The sequence below is a fragment of the Podarcis muralis genome, chromosome 2 (genome assembly GCF_964188315.1).
Source record: "Podarcis muralis chromosome 2, rPodMur119.hap1.1, whole genome shotgun sequence".
Taxonomy (NCBI): domain Eukaryota; kingdom Metazoa; phylum Chordata; class Lepidosauria; order Squamata; family Lacertidae; genus Podarcis; species Podarcis muralis.
The window spans coordinates 71,777,038-71,791,801 of NC_135656.1; the positions used below are offsets into that span (position 1 = coordinate 71,777,038).

The following is a 14,764-nucleotide window of genomic DNA, read 5'->3' on the forward strand; positions in this document are numbered from 1 at the left end:
TAAGCAGAGTGGCGGAAATATTATGATTTATTGGTAAAGTGCTTTTTTATATATTTCCTGCTGGCCTGGTATAAATATCTGATATTTATAATAATTACACCGACAGCATCAATTCATGATTCTAAGGAGACCGTCTGGCTGCCATGAAATTGATCACATTTATGAACTCCATTTTCAGGCAAGCATTGACAGCTCCAGTGCCTCCCCTTCTCTGGAGTCACAAACTCCTGCTGATTGTATGGAAACCCATCCATTTGCATTGCTTAACACACCCATTGATGTGGCCGCCTCCAATGCATCAATCACTTTCCTTGTGACTTGAATTTCAACTTCCTTTATAAGAAACAAAAACGGGGGTGGGGGTGAGGGGAAGCTATATAGTAACATCCATATGCTCAACTTTCCAGCAATTTCTCTTGTCCCATGCCCTTTGCAATGGTAATATGTGGAAAGTTATTCTATTTGTACCCACTGGCGGAGGAACGGGAGTGCGGAGGGAGCGGACTTCCCCCAGCACCACTATTATGGTAGGGTGCCATCGCTGCACCCCCTCGGACATGCGCTTCGCACCCCCTGCACGCCAGGTGCCACACCCCCACAGGCGGCGCATCACACCCCCAAAATGCCCCAAACGCCCCTGCGGGCGGCATACCACGCCCCCACCTGCTCTCCGCCCCCGGTAGCGGAGGATGCAGCTTCACCACTGTTTGTACCATACCTGGACTGCCCAATCCTAAACATGTTTAGTGGTATTGACTTCCAGGCAGATACGCGGGTGGCGCTGTGGTGTATACCACTGAGCCCTGGGCTTGCCAATCAAAAGGTTGGTGGTTCGAATCCCCGCGATGGGGTGAGCTCCCGTTGCTCGGTCCCTGCTCCTGCCAACCTAGCAGTTCAAAAGCACACCAAAAAGTGCAAGTAGATTAATAGGTACTGCTCTGGCAGGAAGGTAAACGGTGTTTCCATGTGCTGCTCTGGTGTTGGTGTTCCATTGTGCCCGAAGCGGCTTAGTCATGCTGGCCACATGACCCAGAAAAAACTGTCTGCAGAGCGGACAAACGCCAGCTCCCTCGGCCTGTAAAGCGAGATGAGTGCTGCAACCCCAGAGTCGTTTGCGACTGGACATCAGGGATCCCTTTACCTTCACCTTTAAATATGCTTAGGATTGCAGCAGCCTTTAGGAAACCACATGACATGTACTTCCATGATTCTTTTCAAGATGAGGCTAAGGCTGCAGTCTGAATACTGCTGTGGAAGAAGAGGGGCTCTTAAAACACTTTCCCCAATGTTGTTTTCCCACCCTACCCCAAGCTGCTGTTATTCTTGTGCGCGGGGTGGGTGGCTTTTCTCCCTATGGGGATGATTTTCAGCAGAAAAAGCAATGCAAGGGAGAAGGGTTTAGAAGCCCCCTTTTCTCTTCCGCACCAGTCCTCCATTTCTGATTTCAGCTTCAGCATCTGATTTGTTTAAAAGACAAAAGCCTATCAAAAAAGTATTACATGACATTCCCCCTGCCCCGCCATGATGCTGATGATGATAGCAAAGAACAGCCAGCCAGTTAAGAAGGAGAAAGAAATCCAGATTATACGGATCCTATTTGATTGCAGAGATCAATCTGACTTCAGCAAGGTCCCTCTTCCCTAGGAGGGAATTTTTCTCCATAGTCTCAAACAGCAAGGAAAATAGATAGAGAAATGTCTTTGGATGCAGTGGAATTAAAGAGGCCTCTAGCCATTACTTTCAACTTCAGCAGCTTGTGCATGAAGGGTCAAGCTTTCAGGCTTTTGCCTGCAATTTCTCACATCAGTTGGCCATTTGTACCAGCACAGTGAGGCCACAAAAATGACAGAAAAATGAATCAAATACAAACGTACTCATATTTCGCTAAGGTATGGAACTGGGCTATTCTGTGATTTAAAGGATCAGACCCTTTGGAATGGCAGATACAAAGGTTCCCCTCATTTATACCATAGAGCACATTGTTTTAGCACACATGCATCCTGGATCAGCCCAGAAAAAGAAGCCCACCTGTTATTTTTTCAATTAAAAAAAAATACTAGGAAATTAACAATTTATCAGTCACCAGAGTCAGGTACAGAAAATGAAAGCTATTGCATATTGTGCGGTAGAAATCCACAAAGTTCTAGTGACAGCAGCAGAATGGTGGCAACTTAATAGAGTTGGGGATCTGGCTGGAGAATTTTCGCCTCCTCTATGATTTAAACATTGTCTTCCAACCATAAACATAATAATAAGACTTGGAAAAATAACTGTAATTTTCTCCCGTTTTGCTAGTGGCATCCTATAGTGAATGTTAGTTAATTTCAACACTTCTTTGTGAATAAACACTGAAACCCTCTCCTGCTGGAAGAATGAGTAAAGAGGATTTTTAAACTCTCCTCTCCCTTTTCTTTCTTTTTACAAATATTGTATATCTCGAGCTCCCATTTACACACAATCTGGCATCCCCATTACCTTTTAAAATTAAATTATTATTTTTTAGAGGTCCACAATCAGAATTACATTGGGACGAACTAAAGGTGCAGTGAATAGGAACCTCGTTTCTATTTCTTTCTGCATTTATATCTGGCATAAGCTTCTTGAATAAAGTCACAGTTTTACTGAATAGGCTTTGTCTGTCTGAACTAACTTCATTTGAGGGAGATCATGCTCAATTTAAATTTTAAAATGAATGTTAACAAAAATGGAGGATCTGTGGTTTCTTTCTATTTAGTTCTACTGCAGACAATTCGGTATCTTTTTAATTTCATCATCACCATCATCACTTTCACCATCATCTTTTCTTTATTTGTTGGAAGAAAATTAGCTGGAATATTGCTGAGTGTGAAGCAATAGGCATAGGCAGAGAACGCTACATGTGTTTTCAATAGGCGAAGGACCATCCTTTTACAAAAACCAACAAAAACTTATCTGAATCTGTAATAATATCAGACACCACCATCAACAAGCATAAAATATACTGCTCTGAGATATTAATAGTCCTGGAAACTGATTTCCTATCCCCTTTCCACCTTCTTACAGTTTCAGAGTTCACAGGTTGTCTGAAGGTTGATTAATTTTTAAACATTGAGAGATTTCATGCTCTAGTATTCATGAGAGCTATGCAGGAAAAAACCCAAACCTGACCGTGGAAGTTGATAGACACCATAGGTCTGCCAGTGATGGTTCCCTGATGAAAGAACCAAGTCAGTCTCATTTTCTTAAGCCTCCTGTCTTAATTCTGCATTGTCTGCTGGTGTAGAGGTTCAAGAGGCTGGGGCTAGGGCTGGGTGATTCCCGGTTTTCAACATGACAATACATCACCAGCTAAACATTGCAATATATTGATATATCTCAATGTTTGCAATAAGGATGGAGCTATGTAGAGGCATTGGCTGGCTTCACAGTTTTTTCTACGCTGTGATTTTTGCCTGCGCCTGCTCATGTTATTTGCTGCCCCCCACAGGAGGCAGGGGAGAGCTGAGCCAGCAGAGTTAATAGGGGCTTTAGGAATTGAGAGGAGCATTGGCTGGCTTCACAGTTTTCCCCACATTGTGATTTTTACATAACACACACATGATTTGCAATATATTGTTGGGTTAAAATTTATGAAACTGATATAACGATATGGACTTCAAACTGGATTTGGACGATATATAAGGTCCCAGGGCACATCCGCAGCCTAAGCAGCCCTGCGGGAGGTCCCGCAGGGTTGTCTAGGCTGCGGATAGCAGCCTGCCGCCTGGCGGGCGGGGCGCCCTCAAGCAGAGTGCCCCGTCCGCCAGACAGACATCCGCAGCGTGGGGAGCCCTGCAGGAGTTCCCCGCAGGGCTCCCCACGCTGCGGATAGCAGCCTGCCGCCCGGCGCGCGGGGCACCCTGAAGCAGAGCGCCCCTCGCGCTGGGCATACATCCGCAGCGTGGGGAGCCCTGCAGGAGTTCCCCGCAGGGCTCCCCACGCTGCGGATAGCAGCCTGCCACCCGGCGGGCGGGGCGCCCTGAAGCAGGGCGCCCCTCGCACCGGGCAGACATCGGCCAGCCCCACAAGCTCGGGGGACAGCAGGGAGGCGCAGCGCCGCCATCCCGCTGTTCCTCGACCTGGTTCGGTTTCCCCGACCTGCTTTTGGGGGGGAAAAAAACTAGGTGCGTCCTATGGGACGGAGTGTCCTATGGGACGAAAAATACGGTATGTGATCTTGTTATGTGCCCAAAGGTTTCTTCCAACGCAGTCTAAGCTTGTATTCTATACCTTCAACACAAAGCTTCCTGAATAAAAATAATGTTCATGTTGCTGCTTCCTCATGCAATATAACCCTGCCAGCATTGTACTGATCTAGCATTCTCAGCACTATCTAACGTGGATGTGAGGCCTTCTGCTTGCTGTGAGGATGGATGTTGTGGCAGCCTCAAAAGCAGATAGCAGTGAGCCGATCACTGTTATTACTATCACCGAGGTTAGTTAACTGCTGAGGAGTTATGAAGTGTGTTGGCGCATCATACCCTCCAACATTTCTCCAATGAAAAATCTACCCTATACAGGGCTGCCTTCATATGGCTTGGGGTGGGTGGGTCAGATAACTCCATACCCTCCAACATTTCTCCAGTGAAAATAGGGACATCCTAAGGAAGTTGAGCTAAATGATGTCCGTGCTCATGGTTGACCTTAAAAAGCCATCTGTTATTAAACTAATCACCTGTACACTGTGTCTGTAGGAAATCTTACATTTCTGCTCTTTACAGCACCATAAATTCCCAAGAGCAAAGGAACAGGCATGCCAGAGTTAAAGATTTACCACTTTGTCCTCAGAAGTATGAATGATTATACACATATCTGAATGTGATTGGGAAATGCTCTTGGTAGGCCTGTGGTCTTTCTCCATATTTTGGCTTATTATTATAAATTAATTACCTGCCCTTCACCCTAAGGTTCCAGGGCAGGTTACAACAATTACAGTGAAATATTAAATACAGTTTTAAACAACTGAAAATTACAGAAATAAGGTGGGTCCTAAAAATATACATCTCAAGTGCCAAAAACCATAGCCTCAGATTTTGGGTTACTTTGATGTAGAACACAGATTGTTCTCTCTCATATTCTGTTTGCTGCCCATTTGGGTTTTAGCTGGCCATTGTTCATAGAATTAGGTTTGAAAAGGGTATTAAAAATGGCTATTCAGGCACTTACTACCAAGAGCTGGTATCTACTCCATTCCAACAGGTACTGACTTATCTAGTACAGTGGTGGTCCTGTGTTACTACTTTTTAAAGGCTATGTAACATCAACTACACAGGACCCCTCAGTCTTTGATTTATAATGCTATGAAGTTTAAGGAGAACAGCTTTGTCAAAAGTAGGCACCAAAGACAAAGCTGAGACAGCTTAATATCTGTTCTTCCTTTTCTTGGCCACAGGAGAGGGCCCAAGGGCACACCTTGCTTCAGCATTTAGGCCACCCAGGAAGACTCCAAAGCGCTCCAGAAAGCTCTATAAAATGCAGCCATTTCTGGGATGAGTTAAGCCCAGTGGCCAATGCCTGGGAGTTGTTTTGAACAGAGCTCTATTCACATTGCACACAGTCACTAGCAAAGGCCTATTTCCTTGGGGAACTGAAGCTCTTTGGTTTGTACTTAACATGCTGATTGCCAGAATTACAGGATGGCTGTGCCAGGAGGAGGGTAGAGAATTAGATTCTGTCTCTAATTAGATGTTTGCTCTTCATTTGAATTTCAGATGCCAGCTTTAATTTTAGAAACTTTCCCAGGAAGCATAGTGACTTTCTCTAGCAAAAGTGCACCTGGCTCCTTCAGGCTTTGTCTGATGGGCTGTCACAAAATAAGCACAGAGTGGAGCCAACCACTGTCACTCCTTCTCTAGGTCCAAGGGGCAGACCCACTGCCTGTCAGATTTCTGGAAGTATCATTCAGGTAAAGGAAATCTTCCTATGTATATCTACTTAGACGGAAGCACCACTGACTTCAGGGAACTTACTCCCAGTTAAACTTACAGAAGATCACAATGGTGGACAGGTATGCTTTCAAATGTGATTGCAGTAGATCTCTTTGGCCTTGCTTTTCTGAGCCAACATATGACCTGCCCCATGCTATATGAAAGGGTCTGACAAACAGAGAGATCTCTTCTGGGAAAAAAGATATTCCTTTCAGAATAATCAGTCAAGAGAGGGAATATGCATCAGTCATATGCTTCATTATGTTTGATTGGCAATGTAGTCATCATTTCATGAGATCAAATGTAATCTCGTAGACTCTACAGTTTAGAGTTTCAAGCAGCATTCAAAGAGAAAAAACAACCCAGCATTCAGTTGGCAAGGGGGTGGGTTTTCTCAAGTTCCACAATTCACTCTGAAATAGGGATTTGAAAGGAAAAGGACACATTTTCATCAGAAGTCTCATCTATTTGGATGAAAGTATTGTTTCTTAATTTAAGAGCTGCAGTGTGATTTCAATGTTTGCTGCAAGGTCCCATTGTCATTATATGTTTGCAATAAAACGACATGTTACACACAAATATAAGCTACACAGATATAAGATGGGGGACATGTGGCTTGCCAGTAGTACATGTGAAAATGATCTAGAGGTCTTAGTATACTATAAGCTTAACATGAGTTAACAGTGTAATGCAGCAGCAAAAAAAAGCTAATGTTATTCTAGGCTGCATCAACAGAAGTATAGTGTCCAGGTCAAGGGAAGTAATAGTACTGCTTTATTCTGCCTTGGTCAGACCACACCTGGAATACTGTGTCCAGTTCTGGGCACCACAATTTAAGAAGGATATTGACAAGCTGGAATGTGTTCAGAGGAAGGCAAACAAGATGATTAAGAGTCTGGAAACCAATCCTTATGCTGAATGGTTGAAGGATCTGGGTATGTTTAGCCAGGCTAAGAGGAGACTGAGAGGAGATGTGATAGCCATCTTCATATATCTAAAGGGCTGTCACATTGTTTCCTCCTGCTCTGGAGGGTAGGACTCAAAACAACGGCTTCAAGTCACAAGAAAGGAGATTCCAACGAAACATCAGGAATAACTTTCTGACAGTAAGAGCAGTGGAACAGACTCCCTTGAGAGGTGGTGGACTCCCCTTCCTTGGAGGTTTTTAAGCAGAGGTTGGAAGACCACCTGTCATAGATGCTTTAGTTGACATTCCTGCATTGCAGGGAGTTGGGCCAGATGACCCTTGGGGTCAAACTATACAGTTTTATGATTCTATGAAAAGAGGTGGAATGATCTGAAATCTTCATTTTGCTTCAATACCCAGAGCAGAATTACATTGCCCATCATACAGTGTCCCTGCAGATTTTACTGTGGTATCCTATGCCTATATTTGACTGAAACATGTTCCCTTACATGTGTTATTGTATTTTTCACAAGGCTTCATGGGAATGTGTCTAAGATGAACACAATTTAAAGAGAAAAAAGGAGTTTAAAATAGTCAAAGAACGCTGCCAAATCTTTTATGAAATGAAGCAAACACAAAAATGTATGCCTGCTGTGATTCCCTCCCCCAATTCAGTTCCCAAGATCAATAAAAACAACTTTATCCCACTTTCTATTCTCTAAGTGCCTCCTTGCTGGAAAATATTTGTCATAAGTAAAAGGAGTTCTGAATTCTCCTGAATTTAACCATTATTGCTTCTTTCTATTACCACCCAATGAGGAAATATTAGAACTTGCAATTCTATAACAAAACCCCATTTTGTTCACTGCCATAAGTGTAGATCCTGTGCTTTGGAGCCAGTCAAATTACTCTGAGCTCTAAACAAAGGTGGCAAAGTAGACAGTGGAATTCTAACTTGAAGGAAATAACATGTGAAACTCATTCAGTGCATAAAATATAAGTGAAGGACAAGTGGAAGACACTTACATATTCTGTCTCAGCCTTGGAGTCATAGTATTCAATATCCTCCTCCTACAGAATAAAAGGGAAAAGGTGTGATTAGTACAGTACACAGTCCCAGGCCACAGGAAAGAGGTTTTTCAATGTCATCAGTAGGCTTGCCAGCATTTCATTTTAACAAGACTGTGACTTGTCTGGGGGCTGGGGTTCCTGGTGAGTTCTATCATGTTAAAGGCAAAGTTCATTGCAAAATGTTTTGGGGCACTTATGATGTTGGTATTGGGAGGCACACTGGGCTAACTCTGTGCTTGGATTCCACTGAAGGGTTAAAGAACCATGATGGGAGAGCAGCCCCCACAGGAGCCACTGCAAGTTCGCCACATTCTCTGTCTTTGGGTGTCCTGTTTACCTTGGCTCAAAAGAGCTTGCAGAGAATATCTGAAGAATATCTGAAGGTATCTGAAGAAGTGTGCATGCACACAAAAAGGATTCCTGGGAACTAAGGGATGGCATGACCTGATTTCCCCCCCATGGCAGAAGTAACTCCTTATTTTAAAAATTGTTGTTGTTGTTTAGTCGTGTCCGACTCTACAGGTATTTAAAAAATATTTACTTTAAAAATAAATTCTTTTCTGAGTTTGAACCACATTGATGTCAATGATATCAATAACTCTTTTTCCTTTTCTCCTTTAGACTAGGGCATTTTTACTGGGGTGAAATGCAGTGGCATAGCAAGGGTTGCCAGCACCTGGGGCCATGCAGAGGGGTGGGTGGGAGTGAGGGCACACACATTCAAGTGCCTAGCAGCATCCACATCACCGAGGAGATTGCAGTCACAGAGATAAGGAAAGAAGAGTTGTTCTGCTGTCTAGAGAGGTCACTTCCTGGTTTGCATGGGGAAGCAGTTTTCAACAGAGACCAGCTGTATTGAGGCAGCACTGGGCGTTGAAAATGTGCACCCCTAACCGTTTTGTGCCTGGAGCAACCACTCCTGTAACCCCCCCCCAACACACTATGCCACTGGTGAAATGGATCTATTTCTATTCCACTCTCACACTTGTTTGCACATAATTCAATTTTGTTGTCTCCACATTGATCGTCAAAATTATTTTAAAAATACTCTTCATAATTAAGATGTAAATGTATATTCTTCCTCAAAACAGTATTGAAATGCATGCCTTGATATGTTTCAATGACAGAGAACTGTATCACAATATTTGGAGAACCACAAAATCCTACTGACAGTGATGTTCCAACCAACACATTAATCTAATTGGATGACATTTTGATTAGGGATCCATGAAGATAGAATTCCTCAAGCACCCCATATTTTTACATTGGGTAGACTGTAGAGCCTGTTTCCTGTACCAGAATACAGAAACCACTTACTAGTTGGAAACTTAGTACAGTGTACAATCAATTGATAAGGAAGTTGTCTGCATCATCCTGCCAACTGATCAACAGAATCCACTTCTCAGTTTCCCTAGACCAAGAAACTCAGTTTCCCTAGACTTCTGATCAGTTGAGAAAGCCAGCAACATTTTCCTTATCACTCATAAGCCAGACAGGGTTGGCTCTCTAAGGTTTCAAACAGGAGTCTTTTTCAGCCCTACCTAGAGATTGAATCATGGACATGTTGTCTGCCTTTAACTTGCTTTGCAAAGAAGCAGCAGGTAGACTTCAAAGCTATGGGGCTGAAACATGTAGGAAACCACTGAGCCTCTTGGGCTTGCCGATCAGAAGGTTGGCAGTTCGAATCTGCACAATGGGGTGAGCTCCTGTTGCTCTGTCCCAGCTCCTGCCTACCTAGCATTCAAAAGCACGTCAGTGCAAGTAGATAAATAGGTACTGCTGTGGTAGGAAGGTAAACAGCATTTTTGGGTGCTCTGGTTTCCGTTACGGTGTTCTGTTGCACCAGAAGTGGTTTAGTCATGCTGGCCACATGACCTGGAAAGCTGTCTGTGGACAAATGCCAGCTCCCTCAGCCTGAAAGCGAGATGAGTGCCGCAACCCCATAGTAGCCTTTGACTGGACTTAACTGTCCAGGGGTCCTTTTCCTTTCCCTTTTACCTCCACCCTTGATAAATAGGCATCTGCATTCATCCAATGTTTCATCATGAAACAAACTATGACATACCTCACTAGAAGGTCACACTAGCTCAGTTACAAGTAATCTAAGAATGGGTACAGGAATCCAAGTGTTAACATTTCCAAATCTGTGCTATTCTATGGAAGGTCACATTGGAGGTTTATAATACTCTCTCTCCCGACTCTGAAGTCTCTGAATCTATGGGAACAAGAAATACATTATCATTTGCTGGAGGGGAATGTGTGCTAATGGTGGAGATCTGAGATGCTAATAACCTCTTCTACTCAGAACCACAAAACAGGCAATGAAAAATTAGAGAGTGATTTCATCATTCCAGTGAAGAACTGCATGTCATTAATTTGCAGTATTTAGAAACTATTTACATAGAAAGGTCTCTTCCAATCCCTCTTCCTCCTGTACTAGGACACGCAGCAGCTGATAAAATTCATAAAGGGACAGGCAATTCAGAGAGCAGTAATACTGTCAAAATAGAAGTTCACATTCCATCAAAAGGGATAATTAAAGGGCAGTTGGACTCTCCATTCTGCATGCAAAAAATGGGAGTGGGGATGCAGAAATCATGGCAGTACATTCTCCTCCTGAAGCAAGCTCAACCCCACCAGTTCTGCCATTCACCAGAAGTACGTCTTTCTAGGGACTTGAAATTCTGGAATGCTATTCTTAAACAGTATTCTCAAATTACTCTCACTACTGCGGATATCCTGCATATGGAACTTGCTATGGAGTCAGGCCAGACCAGGAGGGGTTTCTTGAATTCTTGGAGGACCCCCAAGGTATGAAGGAAAAATGTGTTTTAAACTGCCTGACTCTGTGCAGACTAAGAGGCACACTTACTGTATCTGTTGTTGTCATGCTACTATGAATATAGGTTAGGCTGAGGGGAAGCAAGCAGTGTGCCACTTGCTTCTCTTCTGCCTGCGAACTAAAAGAGGAGCAGAAGTGGGTTACCCAGATTCCTCCTGCCACCCAAAAATAATATTTTAAGCTGCAAAGGGAATTGCCTTTTCTTAGTTTGAAGGGTGAGGGCAGAAGCCCCCTTGAGCCTAGGTGAGGGAGATGATCTCCTCATAGCTGAAAAGACCATGGGGTGAGATTGGCTCTGAGGTTGTATTGTTTAGAACAAGAGCCATAATAAATGGAATGCCCACTGAAGTGGGCATCCAAGCACAGAAATCGCTTATCCACACTGCATTGATTTAATTGGAACTGCACACTTGGATGTGCATTCAATGAAGGCAATGCAGTGCAGACAGTAAATGCACTCTGATATGTATTCAGTACACACCTGAGTGACACCGCTAACATTGGCAATGCTTTGCTTTTGATGGAAACCCTGCTCAGGTGTACATGCAAGTGGATATTCCATAAAAAAGCAGCACACTATTAAGACCATTCATGTTTGAATGTGCATTTAGATGTGCACCTCTGCAAAGACCATGAACATTTTCGTGGAACGACAGTTATTATCCCTGCTGTGGGAAATCATCTTTTCTCAGAAGTGCAGCACAGATGCTTCCTCTACTTGAAGGTGCTTCTCAATTTAGTTTCTGCCCTTTACCCATGCACTTATATCCACGATATCAGTATCAAGAGCTCTACAAATCAGTTGATAGTGAGGGACACATCAATGCAGATGTGAAGACAGCTGGAAGCAGGCAGAAGGAGCTGGGTACATCTTTTTGTTTACTTGGATGCTGTTCTGTTCCAAGAGGATGTATCTGTTAACAGATGGAGTGCTGCAAGGAATGGCCCCATGTGTCCGTATTATTATCAGTCATAGCAGCAGAAGGATCTAAATAACTGTGCATCGATAATGAATGTGTAAAAGACCCCTTTCTGGATGCAACCCACCAAGTCCTAATGCTCAGCAGCTCCCATTAATTTAATGAGGTTTGCTCAGGGAGCCCTAAACAAATCCCATTGAATGAATCAAAACTGAACAGTCGTAGTGCCTGGTGGGCTGAGCTCTGTGTCACTACTAAGGGGCTATGAGAGAACAGCTCCAAGACGACTGGTTCAGTTCATGAATCAGAGATGTCACGGTTCACAACTCAATCTCTAAACTAAGCTGCTAAGCCACACACTTTCTCACAGCTGACTGAAGTGTTAAACTCTCAAAGGGGTGTTGCTTTAAATGACATGGTAATTAGAAGAATGACACCAGAGGTGGGTGAAACAAATCTACAAACAGCCTAAGATATCTTTAAAATAGCGTGGCCAGTTTGGCAAAGTGAAGCTGGTCAAAGGCAAATTAAAAATAAGATGGCATTGTGAATTGCTGTTACAAAGAGAGAGAGAGAGAGAGAGAGAGAGAGAGAGAGAGAGAGAGAGAGAGAGAGAGAGAGAGATGGCTTCATTTCTCCAGCATACTTTAAAGGAGGGGTGGCTAACCTGTTTATTTGTTTGTTTATTAAACAAGTATGCATATTGCTTAATCAAAAAAAAATCTAAGTGGGGAAAAACATAAAGCAGAATAAAATTCAAACATATGCAAAAATTGTTCAGTCAACTGAAATACACATGGCTGGTCACACCTCAGGGAAATAAAAAGGTTGGTGGAAGCATGCAAATTATGCTTGATGCTCATAGGTGTTTATTGGCCTGCCGGCTGACCCTGAGACACTCACATGCCATCAGCGGTTGTGACCAAAGCTGCCGCACGCACACACAAATACCACACTCACCCTGCCTACACCACACACAGATATGCACAGATACCACACATAAAGCACTCTCTCACACAAGCACAACACAGTTACTCTGCCAGCTTCTCTTCAAGGTAGTGGGTGACTTTCCTGAGAGCACTCCTGCCTCCTCTCTTTCTTCTCATGCCTCTCCCTCTTGCCTCAGTTCCTCCCTTCCAACCTGCTCCTGCATGCGCTGCCCTACCCCATCTCCACTTCTCCCCTTGGCACTCAACTGAGAACCCTTTGATGACTGCCTTGGTTTTCTTTTCTACAGCCCCTTTCTGTTGCACTGACTGCAGCTGCAGCTTGTCAGTCCCATTGCGTGGGCTAGCAAGAAAGCAGCATGTCCCGCTCCCATCGTCGCTGGATGCTGTCTCTTGCTGCTCTCCTAATGCAGTGTTTTGCCACATGGCCGGAGTGGTTTGGCTGAGTGATTCCCCAGAGTCTGCTCACAGCAATAAAGACATTTCTTTTTAGAGAAGCTTTTCATTACTAAACGTGGTGGGATTTGACTCTGGTTTTTGCCTTTCTGCTTAGATCATCAAGGTTTGTTAGTTGTTTGTTATAATATTTTAATGGCTGTTTTATTTTTTAAAATTACACTATAAAGTTTACTAATTTTCTGCTTTGACTGTTCATCTGCACTAAAAATGGATGGTTAAAGGAAATGTAAATCAAGTGGACCATGATCTCCACTTCCTTGAGGAAGGATTTCTAGCCAGAGATAGGTTGTACCTCACAGCGCTTGGCATTGTGCACATTTGCCAAGCTTCATGAACTATGCACATTTTTGTTCTTTGTCAGCTGCTTTGGGTTGTTCTGGGCAAGATAAAGCAACTAACAAATGTAATAAATAAAAACAATAATAAAGAATTCCTGGTCGATACACATAATCCTCAACAGGACTTGGGGAATGCATATATCTTGACTGGATTTTGTACATTGTCTGGGCAATATGCACATTCTCCAGTGATTATACATAGCCTCCAATAAACCTGCCTCCCCCTCCCCATTTCCTTTTCAGAAGTGTGCTATCTGCGCTCCTTGGGTTGCACCTGCCCCCTACCTAATCTTATATGGCCCTCACAATGATGAGCCAAACATCAGGAAGAAGGAAGGGGTCTCCAGATCTGTATCATTTCTCCCCCACCCCGCCCGCAGCTCAACCTCCTTTCAGTTGCTCATCAGTCAGTTAAATAGCACAAAGAGAATTGCAGAGAGGGGAAAATTTTAAATCCCCACTCCACTCTCCTGATTCTGATGGAAATGCTATGAAGCTCAGGAAGAAGCTTAATAGAAGCATTTGGTCAATCTTCATGGGAATTACAGTAGAAGGGAGATCTAACCAGCTGATGAAGGGTTGCCCAGCAGGTAAAAAAGGGCTGGGTGAGAAAGAATGTGAAGTACCTCAACCAGCGTGTACAAAATTCAGATGAGATATGCCCAAGGTTTGATGGTGATTGTGTATACTACCTACAGAATGTACAAAATTCAGTTGATATAAACATGTATCTCAAAATCTGCTGGAGATTACATGTATTGACTGGGAAATGTGCACAATTCCCTCTTCATGGGAAAATTATGTGTAGATTCTGCATGAGACCTGGTGAATGTGCACAATGGCTGTTATGCACATTAACCACTTAATTTACATTCCCTTTAACCCACATGGCATGGCATGAAGCATGATTCCCTTATAACTTTACAAAAATATTAGCTGATTTACATTACTGACCACAAGTTAAAGTTTTATTGTACACTTAAGACTTAAACTACAAACTCTCCAACACAGAACTCTGTATTTTGTCAGTATTACCAGTTCTGTCATGCTGAGGAACCTACACAATGAGCTGAGAGAGACTAACTCCTCTTTGGAGTTATCATGCAGACAAAACCTGCTCAGCTAAAGCGATTTCCTCTTCCTTCTCCAGACTGCTAAAACTCAAGCTGACAAAATGCTTCAGCTTAGGGAGATCTGTGCCAATTACTTAGGCAGAGAGCAAGAAAATCATCAATGGGAAGATGTTTGCTAGCTGGATATAAAGGACTAGGCATAAGCTTATATTTAACATTTGGCATGAAATTCACCCTCCTCAGCAGAGATTACCATGTTTTC

The 14,764-nt window shown here is 43.3% G+C and overlaps 1 protein-coding gene across 5 annotated transcripts in view; it reads right to left on the reverse strand.

Moving 5' to 3' along the window:
- The window catches only part of CACNA2D2 (calcium voltage-gated channel auxiliary subunit alpha2delta 2), a 537,538-nt gene that overhangs the window by 181,800 nt on the left and 340,974 nt on the right, over positions 1 to 14,764 (reverse strand). For all 5 annotated transcript variants that reach the window (XR_013391944.1, XM_077924744.1, XM_077924743.1 and 2 more), the window contains exon 5: positions 7,879 to 7,923. Coding sequence is in view for 4 of the 5 variants with exons in the window: in XM_077924744.1 (XP_077780870.1) it covers positions 7,879 to 7,923 (45 nt within the window). In the remaining variant the exon portion in view is untranslated. The remainder of the gene's footprint in view (positions 1 to 7,878; positions 7,924 to 14,764) is intronic.